We start from the raw sequence: 27,685 nt of genomic DNA on the forward strand, positions 1-27,685 counted from the left end.
AGAAAAGAAAAGAAAAATGCTTCCCTCATGCACAGGGAGGCTTCCAGGATGCTGTGGCTCTTCTCATGCTCAGATATATAAAACCCAGATGCCCTGCTCTGGCTCATTTCTCTTTAGCAGCAGCAGCAGCAGCCGCCGCCGCCACAAGATTTCCCTACATAATCACATGACCCTGCAGCTGGGAATCATTGAAATTGTGCTATATTCACCCCATGCTCTGGGCTCCTCTGGCATCATTATAGGAAAAAAAAAAAGAAAGTTCATGCTAAAAGCACATGTGGTACAAGTTATCACTCTTCCTCTCCACTCCACTGTGACCCAGTACAAACATCATCCTCTTGAAATGAGACCAGTTTGGCCAATCCAGAAAAGCCCACCCTTTGCTGAGTGCCTTCTACTCACTGGACGACAGGAGAGGAACATTCTGTGTTAATCCCCATAACAAAACCCATGGAGTAAATACCATCCCTGGTTTTCAGGGGGAGAAAGTGCCTCAGAGAGCTTCAGTGGATTATCCAAAGTCACACAGCCAGTGTGGCAGAGACAGGGACAGCTGAGTCCTGCAGAGTCATGTGAACCAACTATTTCGTGACTAAACAAAAAGTCATCCTTATTCCCAATGTTTACGGAAACTACAAGTGGTATTTTGGATTTAATTCCATTCTCTATTATTAAAGAAACAAATCTTGATTTGTTTATAAGTCAGCATGGGGTGCTTGAGCAGAGAGGCCCATTCCTGGGACCTCTCATCCATTTTTTTTTCTCTTTGGTGGGGCAGATTGCTGTGCGCCTGGCCCCCCAGTCACCTAGAGAGAAATATCACCACATCAGTCTATAACTCCTCTCGTTCTATATATGAAAGCACACCTTGGGAAAACAAACTTGTCAATTCCCATCCAGCTTTGCAGCTGGTTCTGAACCTCTGCTACCTTGGTTCTGAACCATAAATACTTGATTCTAGAGGAAAAGCAACGGTTCTCTAAAAGGATGCGTGGGTATTACGTGATTATCGCAGAGCCTGTGACATTTTAAAACCAGTTTCTCAGGTAACTTCTCTGCTGGACATAAAAGGCCAAGGAAACAGAAACCTAGGAAATCAGGCTTATGGCAATTACATTTGAAAGGGACATCAGAAGAAATGTGCCTATTTCAGCTTCTTATTATTTTGAAATAAAAGTATTTTGCAAATGGCTCTTCTATCCTAAGGAAGTACCTTTTGCCCTCGTCAACTTACCTGCAGGGGCCCATTCTCGGCAACATTTTCCTGCAAGTTGCCAGGCCTCTTGGGACCCTCCCTGTGAACATGAGACCGCTATGTGGTGCGGTACACACAGGAGGAGCTCAATAAATGCCTGCTGTGGGAATGAATGGTGCTCCCGTCCTGCGAGCTGGATGAGGGGATACACCTCCAGATTTGTGTAACAGCAGATATTACGGTCTGAGACTCATAGGCCAGAGCGTTTCTAAAGTGCCTGGTGCCTCTTGGTTCCAGAATTATCTACCCTCCAGTCGTAGCTCATTTCCTCCTCTGATTCCAAAATGTAGAAGTAAACTAATGTCCACTGGATACTCTTTGACCTCATTTACGTTTTGCAACAAGGTTCACTCAATTTTTTTTAACCCTCAAAGAATCATCCATTTTCAAGTTGTGGGTAAGAATCGCTCACGGATAAAAGTCTAGAAGCTGCAGTCAACTCAGACTCCAGGATCATCATCCTCAAAACGAGGGACAGGAGAGTAGAAACTAAACTGTTACCTGCAGGGAAACGTAAAGGTTGGGGTGTTAAAAGGTCCTTTTTAGTGTTTGTTGAGTTCTTATTGTGTGCACTGGGCATTAAATGCAGGATGTGGGCAGCATGAGGAGGGGCAAGGTGATAAAAGTTAATCCAGCACCACACACAGGGCCTGCCCTTAATTTCGGTCTCACACCTGAGCTGCCTGAGAACGCCAAACAGGGGTAAATTGTCCACTTGGTTTTTTGGTTTGTGTTTGTGTGTGTGTGTGTGTGTGTGTGTGTGTTTATCCAGGTTGGCCCCTGTGCATGGTCTCATGGCCCAAGTCTGTGCTCCTGGGACTGGGGTGGCACGAACACTGCCTTTCCTCTCTGTGAGAAAACAGGTGGCCCTCACTCCTTATCACTGATCCTTATCCACCTCCTGAGGGTCACCCCACCTTCGGTCCCCTCACTGTGTACAAAAGTGGAGGGGATGGGGAACAGACCATCCTGTGAGGTGCGGTAGCAAAGCTCAGTTGTGTGTGAGCACCAGTGAAATCTTCAAGAAGGAAATGTCTTCCATCCGAGGGGCTGTCCCAAGCAGAAGAGGGTTAATTGGATCCCTGAACTCAGAGACCAAGGTAGTGCCCAGTGCAGTAGAGACCCAACAGCAAGAATCGGCCATTTGAAGCTCCCCAAGGCAGAAACCATCTAGAAATCTGCCCCTCCTCCCCCATGGCATTTCCTAACGAGTCCTGTGTGGATGCAATCATTTCTCTCCACACACCCTTTCCTCCAATTACAACAGAACCAAGATCTGCAGAGAATAGGCCTCATAAAATACTCTTCCAGTGGGGCGGTGGTGGCGGCGGAGAGGGTGTCACCCTCAGTTTTGGCCATTCGTTTGGGAACCCAGGACGGCCTGTACTCAAAACACCCTGCTACGAAGGTGAAGACTGTATTTGGCAATATAGTCAGAAACAGAAAATCAAAGAACCACGAAGAGGAGATATTCCAGCTCCCGCCACCTCATTTCTCATTGAATTTAAGCACTCTAGACCAAAAGGCACAATAGATGAAAAGTCTCCCTTAAGGAAAAAAAATGTAAGGGCTCACTTGCGCAGAATCACTACACTTTTGGGGGAATCTTCTTAGAGGTAGTGATTTCTCAATGATTCTTAAATTATGCGATAATCTAGATGAGTATAACGGCTTATAAGGGCCGCATCTGTTCATGCAAAATGGTGAATGCAAAACATTCAATGTCTAAAGCCTTCACATTTTATAAGAGGTAGGTGGCATCCACATCCTGAAACGATTTACTCAAATAACAGGTAAAAACTCAAAAGGTGGGCAAAGGGGTGGTGGAGGCAAATGAATGGGTACGGAGGGGAACAGCCGTCTGAAAAATCTACAGAAAAGCTAATTGTGTTACCAGCTAGAGAATTAGCAATAACTTGCTGACTTAACTCCCCATGACAGATCTAATTAGAAGGTGGCAATAAATGTTTCCAGGTGTTTAATTAAGTGTGATAATTCTTTCTTTCCTTTAAGAGAGATGGAGTCATATGTTTACATTTCACAGCATAATGTTTCCTTAGTTAAAACACTGTGGAAACACTTTTGTGTAACACAGGATTGAAACCAGGATAAAAATATCTGCTGAGATAAGCAGCACTTAAAGTGATTTATCAGCTCTGGCTTTCATATGCCAATGTACAATGGCAACGTAAAGGCTGCTCTGTTCTGGTGATTTCCTTTAGCCACAGAATTTTCTGCCATCTTTACTTACACCTCAATGAAAAACTTCTATTCAGTGTCTTAAATGAATTCTTATCCATGAAGTGGGGAAATGTCATGGGGATCTCTACTTTCACACCAAGAACACAGCAAGGGTAGAGTGAGATACGGAAGAATTCAGAGACTATTGGAATTGGATGGAACCTCCTCACCAACCAGGGGAATCATTTCATGGATGGATTCGAGGACGGTGCGGCTATCAATTGACTTTTTTTAAAATGCATAAATGTACTCTCAGTCGAGAGAGTGTTGAGCACCCCACTGCCCCCAATAAAATAATTTACAGAGAGACGGAATTACCAGTCTTAAGTAAATCAAAGATTTTGTAGTTGCAAGGCTGGGCTCCCCACTAGGGCCTCCTTCCCTCCAGCACCCCTCAGGGCACTGCTCTTTCTACCAGTTCCAGTGTTTCAGGAAATCAGCTGGCTTTAGCATTACGGTGTCACACAGTCAATAAGCATCCTCTAGGTGTCTAAGTTTGGTTGGTCAGCCTGGTCTTGAACATACCTATCAGCCTCTCTGGGTCCCAAGGCGCTCACCAGGTGTTCCTCCATCAGAGGCTTAAGGCTCGAGTCTGACACACACACACACACACACACACACACACACACACACACACACACACACACACACACACACAACTTTCTTCTTCAGACGCAGTCTCCATCGAACGAACGAACGGTCGCAAGGCAAAGCCCTCGCCCGCCCGTTTTCACAGTGCAGGGTGCGATTACGGTCTCAGGCCGGCACCTCGGTCCGCAATCTGGGGCACCGACAGCCCAGGCAGTGCTCTGGACAGCGCGAGCTGCTAGGAGGCGGCGGGACACCTAGCGGGGGCCGCGTCCACGGGAGGAGGGAGGGAGGGAGGGAGGGAAGGAATCGCGAGCGGGGCTCAGGGCGGGAGGTGGAGGGGGTCGGGCCCGGGCGGTGGGGCTGCGGGCCGAACACCTCCGGGGAGTTCCGGGCCGTGCGCGCCGGCGCACACGCTCGCACGCTCGCTCACATGCACCCGCGCCACCCACGCGCCGTCACTACGGACTAGAAGGATCCCCCGAAAGTCCGGCGGAGCGGAAAGCAGCCGGGAAAGCCCCGCGACGGTGCGCGCGGGACCCGCACGCCGGGGGCACTTACTCGGGAGAGAGGGCGCGGCGGCGCCGGGACTCGGAGGCGAACCTGGGGATCGGACGGCGCCCGGCGCGCCTGAGGCTCGAACGCTCGCGGGCTTCCGCGGACCGACCGGCAAGCGCGGGCCCCGGCGGGCGGGAGAAAAGGAGCCAGGGGCCGGGGCGGGGCGGACCGGGCGGGGTGGGCGGGGCGACGGGAGGCTCCAGGGGCCGGGGCGGGGCCACGACGAGCTCCGAGTCCAGAGGCGGAGCTGAGGCCAGGAGCTAGGGGGCTGCGGGCCGGGAGGGCCGGGGGCGGGGCCAGGGCCGGGCGGGGGCGGGGCGAGGCCGTCGGGGGCGGGGCCACCAGAAGCCCGAAGGTCGGGCGCGGAGCGGAGCTGAGAGGAGGGGCTAGGGGTCCCGGGGCCGCGGAGGCCGGAAGAGGAGCCCGCGGGCGAAGGAGGCGCGGGAGAGGCTGCGCGGCGGGTAGCAGAGGGCCCTAGGAGGTCGGGGGTCGGGGGCGAGGGGGAGGAGGGCGAGGGGGAGGAGCTAGGTGCCCTGGGCTGCGCGCACCCAGCAGAGGGCCCTAGGAGGTCGGGGGCGATGGGGAGGAGCTAGGTGCCCTGGGCAGGGCGCACCCAGCAGAGGGCCCTAGGAGGTCGGGGGCGAGGGGGAGGAGCTAGGTGCCCTGGGCTGCGCGCACCCAGCAGAGGCCTCTAGGAGGTCGGGGGCGAGGGGGAGGAGCCAGGTGCCCTGGGCTGCGCGCACCCAGCAGAGGGCCCTAGGAGGTCGGGGGCGAGGGGGAGGAGCTAGGTGCCCTGGGCTGCGCGCACCCAGCAGAGGGCCCTAGGAGGTCGGGGGCGATGGGGAGGAGGTAGGTGCCCTGGGCAGGGCGCACCCAGCAGAGGGCCCTAGGAGGTCGGGGGCGAGGGGGAGGAGCTAGGTGCCCTGGGCAGGGCGCACCCAGCAGAGGGCCCTAGGAGGTCGGGGGCGAGGGGGAGGAGCTAGGTGCCCTGGGCAGGGCGCACCCAGCAGAGGGCCCTAGGAGGTCGGGGGCGAGGGGGAGGAGCTAGGTGCCCTGGGCAGGGCGCACCCAGTCTGACGCTGGGGCGGCCGGGTGCTCCTTAGAAGGCAGACGAGGGCTGGGCAGAGGTCTGGGAGCTGGGTCCGGACTGGAAGGACGGACCTCTGGGTGCGAGGGGCCAGGCCTGGCTTGAGGGACGCGTTTACACCCGTTTCCTAAGTCGCAAAAATGAGATACTAGCCTTATAGTGTGTTGAGACGGTTAAAGGAGCTCGTCCTGCGTGCTTACCGCGCCGGCACGAAGCAGGTCCGCAGGACTGTTGCCGTCTGCTGCCATTACTATGGATTAGAAATATCCGTATAAGCACCAAATCGCACCTGTTCTTTTCTTTTTTTTTTTTTTTGCTTCTCAGCTTCTACGGGCCTCAAGTCTACCCGGTGACGTCGATGCATTCAGGATTCCTGGCTGCCGTTGGCGGAGACTGCAGGGCTGCCTCTGGCGGGTAAAGGCTCCTTGACTTCTGGGAAGCCGGTCTGCTCTCAGCCACTTCCGTGGACTTCACTGTGACTGCTGCTGCCTTCATTTGACAGGAAAAGGGAGAGGTAGTGAACTAAAATAGTTCCACATTTAGGAAGTGGCACGATATGGCTGGAAGACAGTTAATTAAACACTTTGTAGGTGAAGTAGACCAGAACATCACAACACGTTTGTGTTTCATGCCCCAAATAAGAATATGCACAAGGTTCAGTGGTGTTTAGAAGAGTCCTGCCCTGTGGTTCTAGCACCAGGGAGGGAGGGCAGTGTCAGGAACACCTTCCTGAAGGAGGTGAGGTGATGTGTGATTGGGGTTTGGAAGAAGGAATAGGAGTTTCAGGAGCAGCTACAGGTGGAGAAATGGGCACAGTCAACATTTTTCAAGTATTCAGGAGGGTTGGGCAAAAGTAGAGTGTAGGTTGGAATGAAGCCAAAATAACAAAAGAGGACCAAATCCAAGTGTTTTGGTTTTTTTCCCATAGAGGCTAAAGAGCATTAATTTGAGCCTTGGTTAGAAGAAAGCCAGAAGGAGTTTGATCATGGGGGGTATGTCAGTTGTTCCAGAAAGGTTAATCTGAAAACAGCATGGAGAATGCCAGAACCAGGAAACTTGCTTATGAAGTTACTGATATCTGTCAGGTTGGGTTACTGTGGTAGGCAGAAAGATAAATCCGGGAAGGATGTCCACTCCCTAACCCCTGGCACATTTTGCAGATATGCTGAAGTTTAAAGACAATGCAATGAAGAGCTTATCCTGGATTATGTGAGTGGGTCTAATCGAACCATGTGAGCTCCATAAAGTAAAAGAGTGGGTCAGAGAGATTGAAAGTATGAGAGGAACTGGACCTAGTTTAGTAGCCAAGGAATGGGTGGCCTATAGAAGTTGGAAATGGACTTCAGACAACAAAAAAAATGGGAATCTCAATCCTATGAACCCCCAAGGAAGTAAATTCTCCCAATAATCCAAATGAGCAGAGGAAAGAGGATCTTCCCTTAGAGCCTACAGAAGGGAACTGTGCTCTTGAGGTAACACTTTGATTTTATCCTGTTGAGACCTACACTGGACTTCTACTTTACAACTGTAAAATAATAATTATAAATAATAAATTTGTGTTGTTTTGAAACCTTATATTGGTGGTCATTTATTGTGACAGTGAGAGGAAACTGATACAGATGCTGAAGACCTAAACTAAGTGGTTGGAGAGAAGATGGCTCATGCAGGCTCTGGAAATTGATGGGATGTGGGAGTTGAGGGAAGGTAAGTCATCTAAGTTGATTCACAGGATTTCTGGTTTGGCAGGCTCAGTCGTTGGTGGTGCCACCCATCAGAGGGAGGGATAAGGCAATTACTTTCTAAATACTTTTGAATCTGCAGTGATACAACTAAATTAGGATTAAAAGAATTGATGCACCCCTATCCTTCCCCATCCCCAAATAGTTAGAAATGATCCCTGCCTGAATGCCCATTGGTAGTGATATTTGTCACCACCAACCGAGAACTGTAGTAATATATCTGCCATGTGTAAACTGGATGCCTTAGGACAAAGCACAAGTGTTAAGGAGACCTGGCTTCTTCTGCTGAGATAGGAGGAGGAGAGTGTCTGCATGAGTGCTTTGAGAGTCAGCCAGGATGTCATGGTGTCTTCAAGCTCAACCCCACGAACTGTCCTCATTGCTTCACTTCTGTCTTCCTTGTTCCCAGCTGCACCCTGACACAGCACTGCCCAGAGCCCCTTCTATATCACAGATTCTATAATCTATCTTCAACTTTCTACACCCTGACTAGTCTCTCATCCTTGACTTCATTTTTGACTCTTTACATACTTTCATTTCTCCCAGCCCACTTCCTCTCCCACCCAGCCTAGCCCCAACAACCAACACTTCAGCTACTCATGGCTAGTGCCTTCTGTTCCTTCACTTCGTTGTCCTTTCCTTGTACTCATCTGGCAAAATCTTCCTGGCCATCCACATTTTCAATATGGACTCCTTAAGAAGAACCAAAAAAGGTGACTCTTGATTCTCTACAGATTCATGACCTCTAATCTTAGCTAAGTCTGCATGCAACCTGGATATCCTCCTGTATCATGAGTCGAATGAAGGGGGTTCCATCTTCACCCCTTTCCAGAGACATCTTTCCCACCCCTTGCCCTTCCTGCTTTTAATATACCTTCTTACCTCCTATTTCACACAAAACATACAGGTCAGCAGTGGAGAGTTTTCGTGACTTCCTGTGGGACCTAGCAAAAATACCATCTGCAATCACTCATCTTGGCTTCCTTTCCTCTCATTCCAGTGGATCACAGCAAACCTCACCAGTTCTCTGGGACTCCTCGAGCCCTCTCTTCGTTTTGTTAATTAAAAAAAAAAAAAAAGATTTATTCATTCATGAGAGACAGAGAGAGAGAGGCTGAGACAGAGGCAGAGGGAGAAGCAGGCTCCAATGTGGGGCTCTATCCCAGACCCCTGAATCATGCCTTGAGCCAAAGACAGATGCTCAACCGCTGAGCCACCCAGGTGTCCCTCAAGCCCTCTCTTCTATCTACATGAGCTGCATTCAGTTAAATATCTATTCTCAACCTCTTAAGTTCTATACTTTCCTTGCAAAACTGTAGTGGTGCCTGGGTGGCTCAGTTGGTTAAGCAACCAACTCTTGGTTTCAGCTTAGGTCATGATCTCAGGGTCCTAAGATCAAGTCCTGTGTCAAGCTCCGTGCTGATTGTGGAGTCCACTTGGGATTCTCCTTCTCTTTCTCCTTCAGCCCCTCACCCCTCTTGCATGCTCTTACTCTAAAATACATCTTTTAAAAATGCTAAAATTAGGGTGCTTGGGTGACTCAGGCAGTTGTCTGCTTTCAGCTCAGGTTATGATCCCAGGTTCCTGGGATTGAGTCCTGCATTGGGCTCCCTGTTCAGCGGGGAAGATGCAGATGGGGTCGGGTAAGAGAATTGTTCAACGTCAGGCAAACTAGAAACTCAAGGATAGAATAAAAATTTTGGGATCAATGCTCTTTCCTATTACTTCCATAGACCACAACCCCCACTCATAGCTAGTACAGATCACCAGTGGTTATACCTTCATCACAGAGTATTTTTAACTCTCTATTCAGAATTATTTACCTCCTATGATAAGTGACTAAAAGGGACATCTTCTGAAGAAAGCTTGCTAGAAGCTTGCTTGCTGCCTTTTGACCATCTCAAATCTCATTTGAACCTACCCCAAATACTACAAAAGCTAGTTTTATCTTTGGCTGTGTAATTCTGCTCTATATAGTTCTCTCGTGTACTTACCCATGAGATGCTATAGTCCAAGTTGGCAACCCTTGATTTTAAACGAGAGCCTCCTACCTTCTTGAATACTTCTAGCACAGCACCCTGAAGCTCTTGTTTTCCTGTGATAGCCTCTCAATGCTTTCCTTCCAATTACCAATCTTCATAGTAAAGGGTTGCTGTGCTAGCTCCTTCTGTGTTGTCTGTGTGTGTGCATGCACACACGGGTCTATGTAACAATGGCCTCATGATAATTTTTGAAAAAATTACCCAATACCTGGGTGGATTATAAATGGTCTTGGAGTAGAGATGTGGCCAACGTTGTGTGAAGTCCCTTTGTTGAGATCTCAAAAAAAATTATGGGTGTGCCATCTAGACCCTTTTCATGAGATACTAGAATTTCTAAGAATCTTTTTTTAATATATTTTTTTTAAGATTTTATTTATTTATTCATGAGAAACACAGAGAAGGAGGCAGAGACACAGGCAGAGGGAGAAGCAGGCTCCATGCAGGGAGCCCGACGTGGGACTCAATACAGGGTCTCCAGGATCACACTCCGGGCTGCAGGCGGCGCTAAACCGCTGCGCCACTGGGGCTGCCCAATTTCTAAGAATCTTAATGTGGTATACCACAGCAATCTTGGAGGTAGCTCAAGGCAGAGAAGAGCCCGTTTCAGAAAAAAAAAAAAAAATTATGAGTGTGGCTGTTTTCAGAATGCATTATAAATTAATACGGAAGAAACACAGTTTTTAAAAGCAAATTTTTTTGAAGATTTATTTTACAGAGAGAGAGAACACAAGCAGGGGGAGGGGGCAGAGGGAGACAGAGAAGCAGGTTCCCCATGGAGCAGAGTCTGATGTGGAGCTCCATCCCAGAACCCTGGGGTTATGACCTGAGCCAAAGGCATAGGCTTAACAGACTGAGCCACCCATATGCCCCTTTTAAAAGCCATTTTACTAGGCTGAACTATAAGGGACAGGGAGAGCACAAAATGTAGAGGTCTTTGAATCCTGAAACTTCTTTTGTTGACATTTTCAGTTAAAAACATGGGCCACTTTTATGGAAAAAAGCTAACTCAGACTTTGAAAGAAAAAAACAGCCCAAGGGTGAGAGCCAAGGGTTGTGGAGAATTAAGTTGAGGGAAGAGGGGATGCCTGGGTTGCTCAGCAGTTGAATGTCTGCCTTTGGCTCAGGGCATGATCCCCTGTCTGGGTTGGAGTCCTGCAGGGGCCTCCCTCTAGGGAGCCTGCTTCTCCTTCTGCCTATGTCTCTGCCCCTCTCTGTGTTTCTTATGAATAAATAAAATCTTAAAAAAAAAAAATCCAGGGAAGAGGATTATTTAGAATCTGTATAGACCAGGTACTACTATGTGACTCCCATTTCCCCTTTTTTAGAATGGGAGATAGTCATACAGTCTCACAACTGTATGTTTGGTGTGTGCAAGACCTATGAACTAATACTAGCTCTAGTTCATACTAATTAATACATAGGTCTTTAGACTGAGAAGTACTCTACACAAGGAACCCCAATCAAGGAGCCAAATATGTACTTGGACCTGATTTCGATAATGGGATCCTGGGGCTCACGCCTGATCTGGAAGCAACAACAGGATAATATTGGAATTTTGGGGAGTATTTTGCATGTGGGAGGAGTATAGTTTTTTAAATCATTTAAAATTTATCCAGGGCTGATACACTGTAATACTGAAGTTCTGTTACGTAGGTTATACCTACACTGAGTGGACAACTCCAATGAATAAAATCTCTCTGTGGAAGGAAATGGGTTGTCATAACAATGGTTTCTATCACCCATCTGTATTTGCTGTGGGAGAGCCTAAGAAATGTTCTTTAATCTCAGAAGCCTTGTGAAACAATGTGATACTGTATCTACATTAGGTCCTTGAATTATTGGCCACATATACATAGGAGTCAAAAAGGAAGGGGGGGGGAAGTCATGAAAAACTAAAAAAGATTGTGTTTTGAAAATAACTATAGCAAAAGCTACATACCTTTCTAGAAGGCATTTGAGTAATATATGTTCACCTTTTCCCAAGTACTCCAGAGGGTAACATTTTAACCTCTCTACTTAGGTAAATATATCAAGCATCAAAATACTTCAGAGTATTCTTGACAAGGCCACTTCATTCAACAGAGCAGCTCTGTCATTAAGTACTATGTGGTTTAGGGATCCCTGGGTGGCTCAGCGGTTTAGCACCTGCCTTCCGCCCATGGTGTGATCCCAGAGTCCTGGGATTGAGTCCCACATCAGGCTTGCTGCACGGAGCCTCTTTCTCCCTCTGCCTATGTCTCTGCCTCTCTCTGTGTGTGTCTCTCATGAACAAATAAATAAAATCTTTAAAAAAAAAAGTACTATGTGGCTTAAAGATACAGATTCGCTCTCTCTTTGGTATCCTATTACTCTGTGGGGTTCAGAGGAGTTGGGGAAAATATTACCTCCTTCTTCCCTTCTTCCATGTTAAACTTTTGTGTATTCTATTCTATTCCATGGATGTTCCACAATTTACTTAGCCATTTACCTACTAATTAACATTTAGATTTCCAGTTCTTTCTCCAGATAGTTCAATAAATATCTAGGTGCACATATTTATGTGCAGAGGTGCTTTTATCCTTATAGGATTTCTTAAAAGTAAGACTGCTTAGTGAAAGTAGGTGTATTCAAGCTTGACATGCATCTAGGTGACTCTGTCCCACCTTACTTCTACCAGCAGTGTTCTGGTATGCCTGTTTCCTTGCATCTCCACCAAATTGAGGTTGTCCCTTCATTTTAGGCCAATCTGACAGATGAAAAGTGGATGTATCATGTTGTTGCTTTTCTTCCCCCCAAACATTCCTTTAACCATTAGTGAGGATGAACATACTTTATTAACTTGCTCTTTTTTTTCAATGTCCTGTTCTGTGAATTGATTTCTCCAATAATTTATCATTTTTAAGTTCTCTTTGCATATATAGACATTAATAATTTTTCCATTACTATACAAATATTTCTTATGGTCTACCTGTTTTTTTTTTTTTTTTTTTTTTTTTAAACATTGACAATGGTCTCCTGCCATGATATCAAGGGTTTTTATTTAGTAAAATATGTCTGGGTTTTCAACCCTACTTAAAAAGTTCATCACCATTTTAAGATCGTATAAAGATTTCCTTAAAGTGGGCATTTTTGTATTGTGCTCTGACTGTTGAGACTGGTGTGAAAAATTCTTGTAATTTTTTTTAAAAGTCATTTAAAAAAAAAAAAAAAAAGGAGAAACCAGGGCAGCCCAGGTGGCTCAGCGGTTTAGCGCCACCTTCAGCCCAGGGCCTGATCCTGGAGGCCTGGGATGGAGTCCCATGTCGGGCTCCCTGCATGGAGCCTGTTCTCCCTCTGCCTGTGTCTCTGCCTCTCTCTCTCTCTGTGTCTCTCATGAATAAATAAATAAAATCTTAAAGAAAAAAAAAAAAAGGAGAAACCAATCTCAGCAGAACAAAGAGAACAAGGATAGAATTGACTGTCCCATAATTCTGCATAAGAAAAATCCTCCATTTCAGAAAGTAAGACTTGCAATGTTGTGAACTTTTCCATCATTACAAAGCCACATTCTCAGAAAATACATAATTTGAAAAATGTATTTTGATGTACCCATTCCATTACTATAGATAAAATTTTACATATATGTACATTTTAATACTTACATATACATTTTAACTTTTTATTCTCACCTTTTTTTGAATAACATTTAACTATTAAGTTAAAAAAGATTATAGAAAAAGAAGAACAAGGTATTTAGGAAAATTAATGTTTCCTATATTTACTAAATATAAATACAGAAACTCTCTATTTTAAAATGTCACATACTTTAAATCAACTAAAGGTGTATATATATTACTTAAAACAATAGCATGCTAAAAAAAGTCACTGCATGATTGTTTATTTAAAATATTATGACTCTGATGTAAATACATATGGGCTTACATAATTTATTACTCATATAAACCCTCAAATAAAATGCTTAATTGTTCATCCACAATGCCTTTTTCCTAATAAGCATAATAAATTTTCTATCTCACTGAAAGTGTTTAAAGCTTTTTAAATCTTGATTTGTGCAGTTACTGAAAAATAACTTAAGCTTAACTACATCACACAGCAGGATCGCTTGCAATGCTGTCACAGATTTATCCATGGCAAAATAGTCACATATCGTTACTGTTATTGCACAGTTATAGATACAGGTTATTATGTGCACATAAACTCTCTACATAATCAATGACAGTGCAGTTTCACTGCAACTAGCTTAACACATTTAAAATTATGAATACAATTTACAAAATCTTTAACAATATACTTTTAAAAGTATCCTGAGGATATTACAAAATTCATTTTACCAGCCCTTCATTTCTTCGCTTTGCCTCTTTAATTTCCAAGATAATAGTTGTCCATATTTTGTTACATAAAAATGTCTTTATAGTTCCTATTAACAAAATATATTTAAGCTACATAGTATATAATTGTCCCTTAAATACTTAGTCCCATCTGCCTCCAGTCTCCTCTGAAATCAAGTATTTATCAAGTTGTCTATAATTTTTAATCAGAAAAGGTATAGCACAAAACAGACAGAAATAGGGTTATTAGCACATTTAAGTTAAAAGCATTGTGCATTTTTAATATTTTGGTCATATTTTATAGTAAAATAATATATTTTGGCAAAAATAATAAAATATAAGGTCTAGTTTATTTTCTTTTAATGGTAGATCTGGCAGGTATTTTACATTTGTAGGTATTATCTATTTAATTTGACTGTTCTCACATTTGTTTCTAAAAACACTGCTATAAGGTGTTCAGAACTTTGAGACTAAAAGCACCTAAAAAAAAAAAAAAAAGGAAAATGGTGCTCTAAAATCTTTTGACAATTTTATAAACTTACTTTTAAGTGTCTCATATATGCCAACACAGAATCATTATTGCCACCTAAGACTTATTTGACTCAAGATAATCTTTAAAATAATGATCTTGGACATCTTCCTGAAATTATTTGAAAATTAGGATGGGAATTCAAAAATTAAGAACAACAACAAAAAAGGAGAAACAGATGCAAAAAAAGTTGCTATTCTAGTGGCAGTTGTTATGGCACAAAAACACATGAAAAGATTTGTAATTTTCTCTGATATATACACAAACTAAGTTCAAAAAAGATGTGTAAGATATATTACATATATACACACACACTTGGGCTCCAGACAGGAAATGGAGAACTTTACATAATAAGGCCATTTGGGTCATCTATCACTCAAGTCCCAAATGACAGTTTTTAACGAAGATGTTCATTATGTTTTTTATTCTTGCCCAGTTTTCAAGTTATCATTAACTAGTTGAAGAAGAGTCTGAGATGTGTATGTTTGAAAAAAGAAATGAGTGTGGTGAATTGATGACTGATGTCAACTGCCTTACATAAAGAGTATTTTTACTGTTAAAGAAATTCATACAGAGACATGTGCAGAAGAGTTTATCAACAATAACACAAAACTCCTTTAACACTATGACATACCCACTCTAACATACTATAAATATGTATTATTACAGTATTATTTATACATTCTACTTTAGGCAATATAGTCTAATTCTGAATGACCTTGTTAATTTTTAAGGCATCAGTGCATCAAGGGCAAAGCTCCATAAAATAAATATGAAAAGAAAGCATTAGCTTATCTGTGGCAGAGAGAGTGATCACTGTACATTATAGTTGTTGGCCACTTCCATGGAATAGGGAATACATTTTACATCTTATTGTCAAAATGTTATAGCATTAATTTTACATCATTTTTCAACACTTCATTTAATGGGCTAAACTGATCCGGGAGTATTCTCATTTTCATTGTTCCATCAGCTCCACAGGAAAAAATGTGATTTGCTGGCCCTGTCTCAATTTGCATCACTCCAGTTCCAATATTTCTGAAAATGGACTGCCGGGCATGTTCATTGATAAAAGTGTGAAGAAGACTAAAGGTAGACAGACTCCAAATCTGAAAGATAGTAGGAAAAATATTAAAAATTGAGGTACATTACCTTAAAAATCCAAATGAAAAATTTAGGCCTGTTTTCTTGAACACATAAGGAATTTCTAGAACAAAGATGGAAAAAAACCTCCGTAAGCCTAAGGTCATAACCTCTTGACTGTTTTTTTCAGTTTTCCAAATCCTTTTGATATTATTACATTCTTCAAAATCCATCCATTTAGGAAGGGAAGGATTTTAAAACTTGCACTGGAGAGAAGAACTGAGGTACAAGAGGTTAAGTGTACAAGGCTATAGAAATCTGTAGTATCATAGGGACCCTCAGAAGTTTGTGCTGTGTAGTTTATAATGGGGTAATCCTGTATAATACCCAGCAAGGGGTTAGAACCACTGGAAACAGGGCCTTAGAAAAAGCAAAACTATGTTCCAACTCAAGATAAATTATCATTAACTTTAGTATACTTAATTTACTAAGATTTTCATTTTCAAAGTAGCCTAACTTACTGAATAGTAAGTGCTTGGTTCTCAAATAACGGATTCTAAGAATGCAGGCTCCTTCAGTGGGTCACTGACCATTACAATAACTTACTGACTAAAGTGACTTCTCCCTGAAGATCTTTCCAAATGTGGCCAGAGGACCCTCCATCATGAGTGCTAGGTATATATTATAAAAATACACATTCCTGAGCTTAGAGTTACCATCTGACTATTTCTGAGATGGGATGCATTTTAATAAGATGCTTCACATTTTAAACAACCTCTCAGTTTTAAACACAGTGGAGTTTGAGAAGGACAGGGCTTATTCAGGTACATTCAGAATTCTTCAATCAGCCACTGAGTAGCCAGATGCTATGCTATGAATGAAAAAAAAAAGGGGGGGGTAGCAATTCAGGATAAAGGAATATGTTAGTACATTTCACAGTACCTGAAACTGAATTCAGTAATAACTCTGAAACTGGAAGTCAAGACTAATTCCAATGTCTGAAATATGTTTGTATCTACAGAAAATCAAGTTCTTTTGCACATTAACCAAGCATATTTGAAAACAACTGAAAAAGACAATTTCAAGTTAAATATTATTTCATTTATTAAAAGTTTTATTAAACAGCAACCAACATGTTGACCAAAATAGGAGTTAATATCTCTATTATTTAAACAGACTGGTATGATTAAAGACTTAAGGTTTCTGAAGATGACTTTTCATTTTGTAGATACTGTGGCATTACTGTACTTACCTTTATGTTGCCTTCAGCAGATCCTGTGACAAAGTACTCTTCCGTTGGATCAATAGCAATGGCTTTAACAGGAGAATCATGGCTCTGGAATAGCTGCCTCTGCTGTCGTTGCCGAAGGTCAAATGCACATGTAAAGCCTTTTCTTCCACCTGATATTAGAAGCTGATGTTTTGGAGCATATGCTAAAACAGTAGCTCCACTATCATGGCATGTAAAAGCTAAAAATTAAAATAAAATAAAATAACATAACATAAAAAAGTAAAAGTCAATTAATGTTATAAGAAACAGACTTCTGGCTTTTGGCCAAGGTAGAATGATAGGTCACCAAACTTACCCACCTACCTGAAACAATTTAAAAAATTAAATGATACATAGGGAACAATGGTTTGAGACACTGGATATCAGGCAAAGAAAAATGATCTCTAATAGATGGGAAGCAAACTCTGGGGGAGCTATACAATTGCCTCTGTTTATTGACTATAGAGTGTTTTCTGGCCATGGCACAAGGGGACCCCAAGTTGGTCTGGGTTCCTATTCCCACCAGCCATAGTGGAAAACCTCATAATTCATAAGGCATAGAATACTCAGAAGGGTTTGCCTTAGGAGTAGGTAAAATTAATAATGCCTAGTATCTACTACAAAATCAACAGGCATGCAAAGAAGCAGGAAAATACAATCCATAAGGAGAAGAAAATCTTTTTTTTTAAGATCTCATTTATTTATTCATGAGACACACACACACACAGAGAGAGAGAGAGAGAGAGAGAGATTGAGAGAGAGAGAGAGGCCGAGACACAGGCAGAAGGAGAAGCAGGCTCCATGCAGGGAGCCCAATGGGAGACTCAATCCCAGGACTCCAGGATCACACCCTGGGCCAAAGGCAGGTGCTAAACTGCTGAGCCACCGAGGGATCCCAAGTAGAAGAAAATCTATCCACTGAAAATAACCCAGAAATTACAGAGATGATAGAATTAGTAGACAAAGAAATTAAAAGTCATTATAACTGTATCCCTTATGTTCAAAAAGCTGGATAAAAGATCAAGCTTGTTAAGTAGAGACATGAAAAATATAAAAAATAGAGATACAAATAAAAAGTCCAGAGATTAAAAACTACAACATTCGAATGAAAAATGTTTAAATTTAAAGGCAGATTAAACAATGCAAAACAAAACAAAACAAACACCACCCAACTAGCGAACTTGAAGACATACATACCCTTGTAAGTATCAGAAACACATAAATACAAGGAATATTTTTTCTTAAAAAAAATATTTCCCCTAACAAATCTTGGCTGGGAGTTTTGACTAGTGTTGCATTTAATCTGTAAAGTTCGGAGGCAGTGACATCTCAACAATGGATGTGGACTAGCTCTCCATTTATTTAGATCTTTGATTTCTTTTTATTTTTTTATTTTTTTTCTAGTTTTCCCCAACAGAGGCTATACATATTTTGTTAGATTCACACCTCAGTATTTCATTATTTTTGGTGCTATTATAAATAGTGATTTTTAAAAATTTCAATTCCAATTATTCATAGCTGGCATATATGAAAGCAAATGACTTTAGTATGTTATCTGGTATTTCATGATTCTATCATACTTGCACATTAGTTCCAAAAGTGTTTATTTATTTATTTTTGTAGATTCTTTAAGATTTTCTACACAGACAACCATGTCATCTGTGAATAAAGGCACTTTTATTTCTTTTCTTCCAAATGTATACCTTTTATTTCCTTTTCTTGTTTTATTGCATTGGTTAGAATTCCCAGTACAATGCTGAATATGATTAGAGAGAAGGTATATAATACTGTACAATAACTGATGTTCACAATGCAGACCTGTGCCTATCAGATCCAAAATAAAGACATATGATTTTCATATTATCTCTGTTCTACTACTGTCTCTCATCAGCTAATGAGCTAATTATATATCTTGCATTTTTCTGCTTTCCAACTCTGTGCCATTGTGGGCCAAATAAACCTCACTGGCTAATAAATATGCGTCATTAAAGACAAATCCATTAAAAAAACTCTTTAAGTGTATGAATTTCTTGACTTCCAAAATTTATAAAATGCTTTCAAAACTTACCATGGACTAAACTATTGGCAGGTGCTACAAGAGTATCCCACAAACATATGTTCCTGAAAAAAAAAAAAAAAAAAAAAAAAAAAAAAAGACCTGAGTGACACAAAATTTTAACAACAGAATAAAAAGTAAGCTTGTCTCAAACAAGTATATAACATTTGAACCTTGCTCTCACAAAAAGTTCTTAAATTTATAAAAGAACCAAACATAAGTATCCAATGTATTTATTCCTGATTAATTTTTATACAAAATTTTAAAAAAAACCTACTAACTTACAAAACTGAGTAATTTTAGATTGACATGTATTTACAAATAATTACAACATAAAGCCTGAATGCAGAAACTTCTTATTGTATTTGCTGATTCTCTAACAAATGGACTGACATACACCAATAGCAGGATACTCTGAATTTTCCAAGCACAAAGAAAGCTTATTCCTGCTATGAATGGGAGCAGCTTTTACTCCTTTCTATGAGTTGCAAAGGAAGCACCAATATATGTAAAAGTTTCTATGCAAGATGGGTTAAAGATTCCATATTCCTACAATCCAATTTCTAGTGCAAAGTGAGGCCTCACAGAGAAATAGAAAAGCTCAGCAATCTCAGTAGGCATTCACTCAGAATTCTGCTGTATGAGGGAAGTGAAACAGGGGGTTGTGGAGATTGAGATAGGAAGGAGACATTTTCTTACATATTTAAGATTTGGGAGGAGATGAGGATAGGCTGCCACTCACTAGCTATTGTACAACTAAAAAGTCTTTGAGTTTCTTGTTTTCTTCTTATTGTGAAATGCTGATAATATCTACTTAATAGAGCCACCATGAGGATTAACAAAAGAGCAGGATCAATAAATAATAGTTCTTTTTTTGCTTCAAGCTTGCTTAATGCATAAGGAATAATACTACAGTGAAAATTAATTTTGCTATCAAATCCTTTTCTCCTAAAGTCTTAACAACAGGGTATTAATAATACAGAAGGAATGGATTTTGTTTTTAATGCCACCAGAATTTCCTTAGCTTTATAATTAGAAAACTAAAAATGCTCTAAGAAACAAGTGCTTATAATAAAAATACTGAAAAGCTTAACTGTGAAAACATTATTGAGACACAAAAATATAAAGCAAATAAAGAATAAAGTTCAGCTATACAGATACATACTTAAATTTCAGTTATAATCTCTTACCTATTGTCAGTTGAAAGACCAGCTGTAGCTATCAAAGAGGAGGAACTAACAAACACAAAATCATTGGCTGTTTTGTTGTGACACTGCCAAGTCTGGAAGTTAGAAATAAACAAATTTTATTTCTATCCTTAGCAACTTTATGACCAAGTACATGCATTAATCAAAAAGGGATCATGTAATTTGTGGCTTACTTAAACCTCTTGGGTCTTCCTCCCTACCCCCAAACTTGAGACAAATTTCAAGAGTAATACAGAGAATTCTATACACCGTTTACCCAGATTCACCAATTTTGAACATTCTGCCACATTTGTTTTGCCTCTCCTTTTCTCTCTCTCTCTCTCACACACACACACTTTCCTTTGAACCATATGTATTATAAGTCTTTACGAGACCTTGTGTTTTTTATTCATTTAAAAGTTCAAAAGAAAACAAAAAGAGGTTAAATGTTAAATATTTTCAGAATGTGTGAACTTTTTTTCTTAGAAAAAGCTAGAATTTTAGATTATTATTTTTCAGAAATGTTTAAACTCAAATAATTTTTCAAATATGTAACAACATATTAAGTCAAAAAAATTAGAAAACTTAAAATGTTTCTGAACAGTCCATCAAACAGTAACCTGAGAGGTTTAGTCTATTACAAAGACTTCCAAGATAATTTGTTCAGATGTTTCTCTTCAATAAAAAAATGATTTAAGTATGTCAAAACCATCACATTTAAGATTTTTCTTTTGAGTCACTTCCCCATTGCCCCTGACTACCACTGGAGCTGGGCTAGATGGTATGTCCTTAACACAAACAAAATACACTTTAACCCCACAAATCCAGTAATGTACATTTTCAATCTAATTTGTCTTTTTAGAACTTAAAAAAAAAAAAAAAGGCAGGCCCTTAGGGAACATAAACATATTTAAATCTTTTTTTTAACATATTTAAATCTATTATTGGCTTAGTGAAAATATGAAGCAATAAATTCTTTCATAGTACCCTCACCAATCTCCTCCTTACCTGCTTTCACTTAGATCAGTACCATACTCCGTAATTTAACCTTGGGTGAATTACCAGAACCTTAACTCATATTCTTAATATTTTCCTAATAGGTATTGTTTAGAACTATAAAGGGCCTAAAGAATATATAAAAATCAGTGTTCTATGAAGCTTTAGAAGGTTCATTAAACCTGTGTATTCCTGAATAAAGATGTAGTTTTTTGTTTTTGTTTTTTTTTAAAAGACACAGGTAAAGGTAAGGGGTGCCTGGGTGGTTCAGTTAGTTAAATTCTGATTCTTGATTTCAGCTTGGATCATGATACCAGGCTTGTGAGATTGAACCCTGTATTGGGCTCTGTGCTCAGCACAGAGTCTGCCTGTCCCTCTACGTCTGCTCTTTCTCTCTCTCAAATAAATAAATAAATAAAATCTAAAATAAACAAACAAACAAACAAATAAATAAATAAGATGTGGGCAAAAAGAAATAATTGTACCAGCTATAGCATATCCTTTCTACTTTGTTCATAAGGGATAATTAAAAAAAAAACAAACAAAACAAACCCATGAGATGCGTGGTCTGTTGACCATTCTTTTTAAGTATAATCCCCAATGTAACTTAGTGAGGCTGGAAAAGAGCTTGAATAGCCCATAGGTTCCATGGGTATCTGGAGGTACCATGTTTGGTCGATACAGGTTAATTTTCCAGGTTTCCAGAGACTAAGAATTTTAAACCTCACAGACTATTTTTCACATAATACAGGGACAGAAGCTTATAAAAGTGACTGAATACACAGAACTAAATGGATTTTACTTTTTGCTTTAATATTTATTGCCTCAAATATATATTCTTGTTCTCTTAAAAATAAAAATAAAAATTCAAAGATTGCCTGGGTGGCTCAGTCAGTTAAGCATCCTGCTCGATTTCAGCACAGGTCATGATCTCAGGGTTGTGACACTGAGCCCTATGTAGGTTTCTATGCTGGGCATGCAGCCTGCTTGGGATTCTCTCTCTCCCCCTGCCATTCTCCCCAAATACTCTTTCTCTCTCTCTCTCAAAAATAACAAAAATAAAATAAAAATTCAAAAAAGTTTAAAGGAAAGAATTTTTGGCTTACCAGGTATGGCTTAGGCATGCTTCCAGTTACTGGACAACATTTCCAGTTTGTTTGATACAAACTTAAATATCCATCAGCATCAACTATTCCAAACTTAGAGAAAAAAATTTTTTTAAGTATTTAATACAAATACAAAAGCACATATCAACCCCATACCTTAACCGCAACTCTCAAATTTTGAACTTAAATACTTAATTGATAAATTGACTTTTACTTCACCTACACATGGATCTAGCCCAGAAAAACATTTAGCTGCTGCTTAAAAGAATTTCAGGTGACAAAGAAGAAACAAACATTAGGCACACATTTTATTATACCAACCAAAAGCACAGACTATATATTCTCTAAAAATACTCAAAAGATAGGATACTGAATTCACATATTTAATTGTGCAACAAATGTTTAGTATATAAAACAGAAAACTGTCACTATGAAAAAGGTAAATTAAGGACTTCTAGAAATACATGCGAAAATCATGTCAACATCAGTAGAAAGCAAAATAAAACAAAAATTATTACAGTAAAAGAATTTCCACTATGGGGGAACTCAGGGTAATTTGAGAAAATGCCAAAATTATCGATTGAGAAATTATATGTTACACATATAAAACGATGAGTAAGATTAAGCATTTTTTTCTATAGATTGCAAAAATAACATATATATAGTTTATGAAATAAAATAAATGTCTACTTTGGACTCTTGCCCTCTCCCATCTCCAGATCTAGCAACTCTTGACAATTTGATGTGTTCCATTTCAAATTTGGTCTATGATTAGGGCTGTTTAAAAAATGAGAACCATAATAAATATACAGTTCCATAATTACATTTTTTACTTATTACAGCCATCTTTTCATATCCATACATTTAATCTACTTTATTCTTTTTTTTTAAATTTATTTATTTATGATAGTCACAGAGAGGGAGAGAGAGGCAGAGACACAGGCAGAGGGAGAAGCAGGCTCCATGCACCGGGAGCCTGACGTGGGACTCGATCCCGGGTCTCCAGGATCGCGCCCTGGGCCAAAGGCAGGCGCCAAACCGCTGCGCCACCCAGGGATCCCAATCTACTTTATTCTTATGTTGTGTAGTATTACACTATACAGTTGTAATATAACTTTTGAAAACTTTTTCCTTAGAGACAGTTTCCAATTTTCCCTATTACAAAGTGCTGCTTTAAATATTCTGGTACATGTACCTTTGAGTATTTATGTAAGATAGATAATCTAGAAAAGGGAAAGCTTTGCCAAATAACATCATTTAAAACTGGCAAAACTAAAATTTAATCCTAAGTGGTAATGTCAATTTATATACCCATTTTCCTTACACATTAGTCAACACTGCTTATTACTAAAACTTCAAATATTTGTTGGTATATACAAAAGGAAGATTAATTTTTAATGTGAATTTCTTCAATTATTAGGATTATTGGCCATGCATAGTTGTTTCATAAAATGACCTGATCATATCCTTTATCTACTTCTCTATTGTCTTTAAATAAATTTGACTAATAAGGTGAATATTAGAAATATTAATCGACTGTTTACTGTATTTGTTACAGATATTTTCCCAAGGTCTATCCATTTTGTGATTTATCCTGTTTTCTGGAGTAGACCTAATGTATGGTCTTCAGAAAGGGTATATGGAATGTGTTAAGTCTGCACACTTAAAACATTTTTGTTTAAAATATATTTTTCATGAAATTTGAATGGCAGTTTGGACAGATAATGACACCTAATTCCCATTCATTGTCCATCAGAATTCTGTGAATACTGCTTCCCTATATGTTATCTCTATTTTTGAGTAGGCCAATGCCATTAATTTCAGAGGGGAGGGGTGGAGAGGTTCTAAGGAACCATTTTATCCCTACTCCTTCCTAGAAGCTGTCTTTATTCTTGGATTAAAAAAACAAAAATCAAATAATCAGGGTGTGTCTAGGCATGTAATGTTTCTCAACACTTAGGCCTAGTACTTGGTAGGTTCTTTTCAAAAATTCTATTTTTCTTTGTTTTGGGGATATTTTTATTTTAATAATTCCTTTGAATATAATGTTTCTTTCTATTTCATCATTTTTTCCTTCTGAAATATCTTTTAAATGTCTTTTATAAATTTTCCTGGATCTAGCCTTAATTTGCCTCTTGTATTATTTTCATCATAGAGTAATTTCCTAATTTGTTCTTCCTAGTCACAAACTTGATTTTCAACTATTTTCATTCTGTGATTCAGTCCTTATAATGAGTAGTTCTACAAACCCAATTTTGGGAATCATGTGTTTTAAATTTCCAAAAATTCTTCCTTGTTCTTCTACTTTTATTTCATAGTAGCTTATATTTGTTTTAGAATGCAGTATATCTTCCTGAATCTAAGGAACTGTCCCCTACAGGTCATTATTCCACTTAATGCCTCTTTTTAGGCTCAATAACATTAGGCAGCCCATTTCTGTTCATAATGGACAAACTGACCAGCATAACTGTCAACTGTTTTATTTACTATAGTAGGCTTCTGTGCCATTTGGCTCCTTCATGGCCATGGTGAATGGACAGTTAGTTGACTATCTATTAAATATACTTGGGGAGGTAATGAAGAATAGTTTTTTGTGCCTTCAAATAGCATATGTGGAAGGCTATGGTGAGCGTTAAGTTTAGACAATAATTCAGACTATAGAAGGTATAGAAGGCCATGCTAAAGAATATAGGCTTCCATATAAGAGCCTTGAAGGGCTCTTGAAATCATCAATAATGTGATCTCCCGTAAGGTGTAGTTATATAACTATATTATTTGTTATATAACTGTAGTAGCAATAGGAAGAATGCACTAGAAAGGTAAAGAGTTGAGGTACAGAGACTAGCTAAGGAGCAATATGATATTGACAACCAAAGTAGAAAAGCATGAGTGCTAAAGCATACTGATATGTTACACAACTGAAATTATAGAACTCTAAAAGCTTCTAGATTAAATCCCCTCAATTCCCATTAAGGAGCAAAGGATGTTGCCAATTGGTATTAAGAAACCATATGCTCTCAAAAGTTATAGTTTCATAGCTACATGAAAAAGTTATCTTTGACTTTTGGGAACTGTAACAGAGTTAAGTGATAAATGTGGTAGGCAAGAAGGCTGTATGTAGCACATCATGATACAAAGAACATGTGAGAAGAGCGAAAGGTTTCGAAGTTGAAAGAAAAGAAAAGGCAAGATGGACCATTTGTGAGAGTGCTGTTTGTTTTTACTGAAGCTTGGCTCTGAAGACAAAGAGCAGGCTGATTTCCCCTTTAAATGTTGCTGAACGTGATAGTGAAATACCACAGCAGGCAGAGAGGCAGTCTGAGGAAAACAGGATTATGGGAAGTAAAGACAGTAAGGGATACTCTAGAGCAGGGTTGAAAAGCCTTTACTTAAAGGGTCATATCATAAATATTTCAGGCTTACTGTCTATAAGTCTTTGTTTTCCTGAACTCTGTTGTTGTAGTGGAAAAGTAATCACAGAAAACAAATAATGAGTGAGGTAGCTCTGTTCTAATAAAACTTTTATTTACAAAACATGTGGCTAGGCCATGATTTGTTCATATGCTATTCTAGAGAGTCCTCAAAAGTTTAATGTATGCACAAATCACAAAAGTATCTGGTTAAAATACAGATGGTGACTCAGTAGGTCTGTAGTAGAGTCAATAATCTGAATTTTTAATAAGCTCTCAGATTTTACTTGCTACTTGACCATACTTTGAGTACATTCCAGAAGACAAAGAAAGTAGAAGTATTTAATCAAAAATGTGTAATATATGATGGTTCTATAATCATTTGGTCCTAAAGCATCATTTAAGTGAATTTTAATGGATACATATACATACACAATACTCATATGCATAACACAAAAGGTCATTCCAAGAAGAACCAAATGAATGTAAGTATTATGAGAATGTAAAATTCTTTGAAAATAATTTTATAAAAAAGAATATAGCATAATACTTTATCATTAGCTCATTGAGCTGTTCTCTTCAGAAATACAGACTAGTCACATTTATAAACTTCCAACAAAATCAAACCATATTCCCATTTGTGTTTGTATATACTACCTTATTTCCTTGATAGTTAAACCTCATTCTTGTAACTCTTGAATTGCCACCAGATCGAAAACAGGTTATTTGTTGAGAATGGCCCCATTCAAACATTCTGACACTTCCATCCTGAGCTCCAGTCAGATCTGCATAATAAGGAGCAAAAATTGCAAATTTAGGGACCCCTGGGTGACTCAGGGGTTGGGCACCTGCCTTTGGCTCAGGGTGTGATCCTGGGGTCCCTGGGATCGAGTCCCACATCGGGCTCCCTGAATGAAGCCTGCTTCTTCCTCTGCCTCTGCCTCTGCCTCTGTCTCTGCCTCTCTCTCTCTCTCTCTCTCTCTCTCTCTGTGTGTCTCTCATGAATAAACAAAATCTTTAAAAAAAATTGCAAATTTACTGCAGTAATCTTAGGAAGGTTTGTTTTTGAATCCAGGTAAAAACTTTAATGAAAGAAACACCTATGAAATGAATCATAGTCAGTTTACATGAACTCACCTTTGTTATGAAATTTTGCTTGAATACTTTAATCTTAGAAAGATAATTTCATGATCTATTTTCATTTGAATAAGAATATACCCTCACACTACAGGACAGAGGCAATTAAATCACAGCTCTGCAGTTTCATTTCCTTTTCAAATTATCTCAATGATGTTTTAATAGCCTTTAATAAATACCTTGTATAATAACCACTTAACCAATTCCTGGGTGAATTAGAGTCATTTAGAAATATGCTTAACATGGGGGACTCAGTTTGTGTTAAGTATAATTATCAGTAGTAATGCAGTAAAAATGATTAATTTACATATTTCATACCTTTAGTATAATAATAGAAGTTACTCTATTTTAAATACATGGTTTTATTAAACCCTTTGGTGGACATTGGTATGTAATTTTGATAATGGTTGCTTGTAGTACTTAGGACAGTGAAGTAGAAAACAAAACTGGTTTTGGCATATTTATTTTATCAGAATATCTCTCATTAAGAGAGAGCAGTAAAATTTTTTAAGTGTTAAAAAATTGAAGGGACACAAATACTTTTTAATTAATAGGCACTGTGCTTATTGCTGTGTGGTAGGACAACTTGACAGGCACAACTCAAAAATCATATTAAAAAAAGCTTGAGCTTAAATACTCAAATGACAGTATGAATACGATTCCAACCCACAAGTTATTTTTAAAGTTGTCCTTACTGTTTTTTTCTCTGCTTCAATGTTCCAAATAAACTCCCCATTAGTTAAGGTCTTTATTAAAAGAGAAAAACTTTTGACATTCCCAAGGATATTAACTGAAAATAATATAGACTGCCTCAGAGTATAAGAACTTACTAATAGCCAATTTCAACGCCTCTACGATTACTGTGTCTGATAAAAAGCAAAATGACAAAATATTAGTCAAATACAAAGTGACAATGATGAGGCAATAAATGACCAAGATAGGGTTCTAATCGATGTAATTAAAGATGGGAGTGATCCAATTATTAAAACAGTAATTATTGACTATAACTTACGATTGTGTAGAGTCCAAAAATATTCAAAAATAAAATGTTCTAACATAGAAATATGCGGTCAACATAGTAAAAATTTACTGCA

The 27,685-nt window shown here is 39.6% G+C and overlaps 2 protein-coding genes and 1 long non-coding RNA gene across 8 annotated transcripts in view; 1 reads left to right on the forward strand and 2 right to left on the reverse strand.

The window, feature by feature from the left end:
• TNFAIP8 (TNF alpha induced protein 8) overlaps positions 1 to 4,779 on the reverse strand; it is a 113,947-nt gene extending 109,168 nt beyond the window's left edge. For 2 of the 3 annotated variants that reach the window (XM_055302752.1, XM_055302749.1), the window contains exon 1: positions 4,646 to 4,779. In XM_055302752.1, the coding sequence (XP_055158727.1) occupies position 4,646 (1 nt within the window). In that variant the 5' untranslated portion in view covers positions 4,647 to 4,779. The remainder of the gene's footprint in view (positions 1 to 4,645) is intronic. The other variant, XM_055302754.1, reaches the window with a different exon arrangement.
• A 228-nt stretch (positions 4,780 to 5,007) lies between these two features.
• On the forward strand, positions 5,008 to 7,304 carry LOC129494998 (uncharacterized). Of its 2 annotated transcripts, none has more exons than XR_008661443.1 (2): positions 5,008 to 5,123; positions 6,054 to 7,304. It is a non-coding gene; the product is annotated as an uncharacterized LOC129494998 (long non-coding RNA). The 2 variants fall into 2 exon arrangements; XR_008661444.1 differs by having other exon boundaries at positions 5,008 to 5,103.
• A 6,046-nt stretch (positions 7,305 to 13,350) lies between these two features.
• DMXL1 (Dmx like 1) overlaps positions 13,351 to 27,685 on the reverse strand; it is a 126,863-nt gene continuing 112,528 nt past the window's right edge. For all 3 annotated transcript variants that reach the window (XM_055301783.1, XM_055301782.1, XM_055301784.1), the window contains 6 exons: positions 26,112 to 26,239; positions 22,045 to 22,137; positions 19,946 to 20,037; positions 18,768 to 18,820; positions 16,682 to 16,899; positions 13,351 to 15,455 (listed from right to left, as the gene is read on the reverse strand). In XM_055301783.1, the coding sequence (XP_055157758.1) occupies positions 15,231 to 15,455; positions 16,682 to 16,899; positions 18,768 to 18,820; positions 19,946 to 20,037; positions 22,045 to 22,137; positions 26,112 to 26,239 (809 nt within the window). In that variant the 3' untranslated portion in view covers positions 13,351 to 15,230. The remainder of the gene's footprint in view (positions 15,456 to 16,681; positions 16,900 to 18,767; positions 18,821 to 19,945; positions 20,038 to 22,044; positions 22,138 to 26,111; positions 26,240 to 27,685) is intronic.

This window comes from Nyctereutes procyonoides, unplaced genomic scaffold (genome assembly GCF_905146905.1).
Source record: "Nyctereutes procyonoides isolate TBG_1078 unplaced genomic scaffold, NYPRO_anot_genome, whole genome shotgun sequence".
NCBI lineage: Eukaryota > Metazoa > Chordata > Mammalia > Carnivora > Canidae > Nyctereutes > Nyctereutes procyonoides.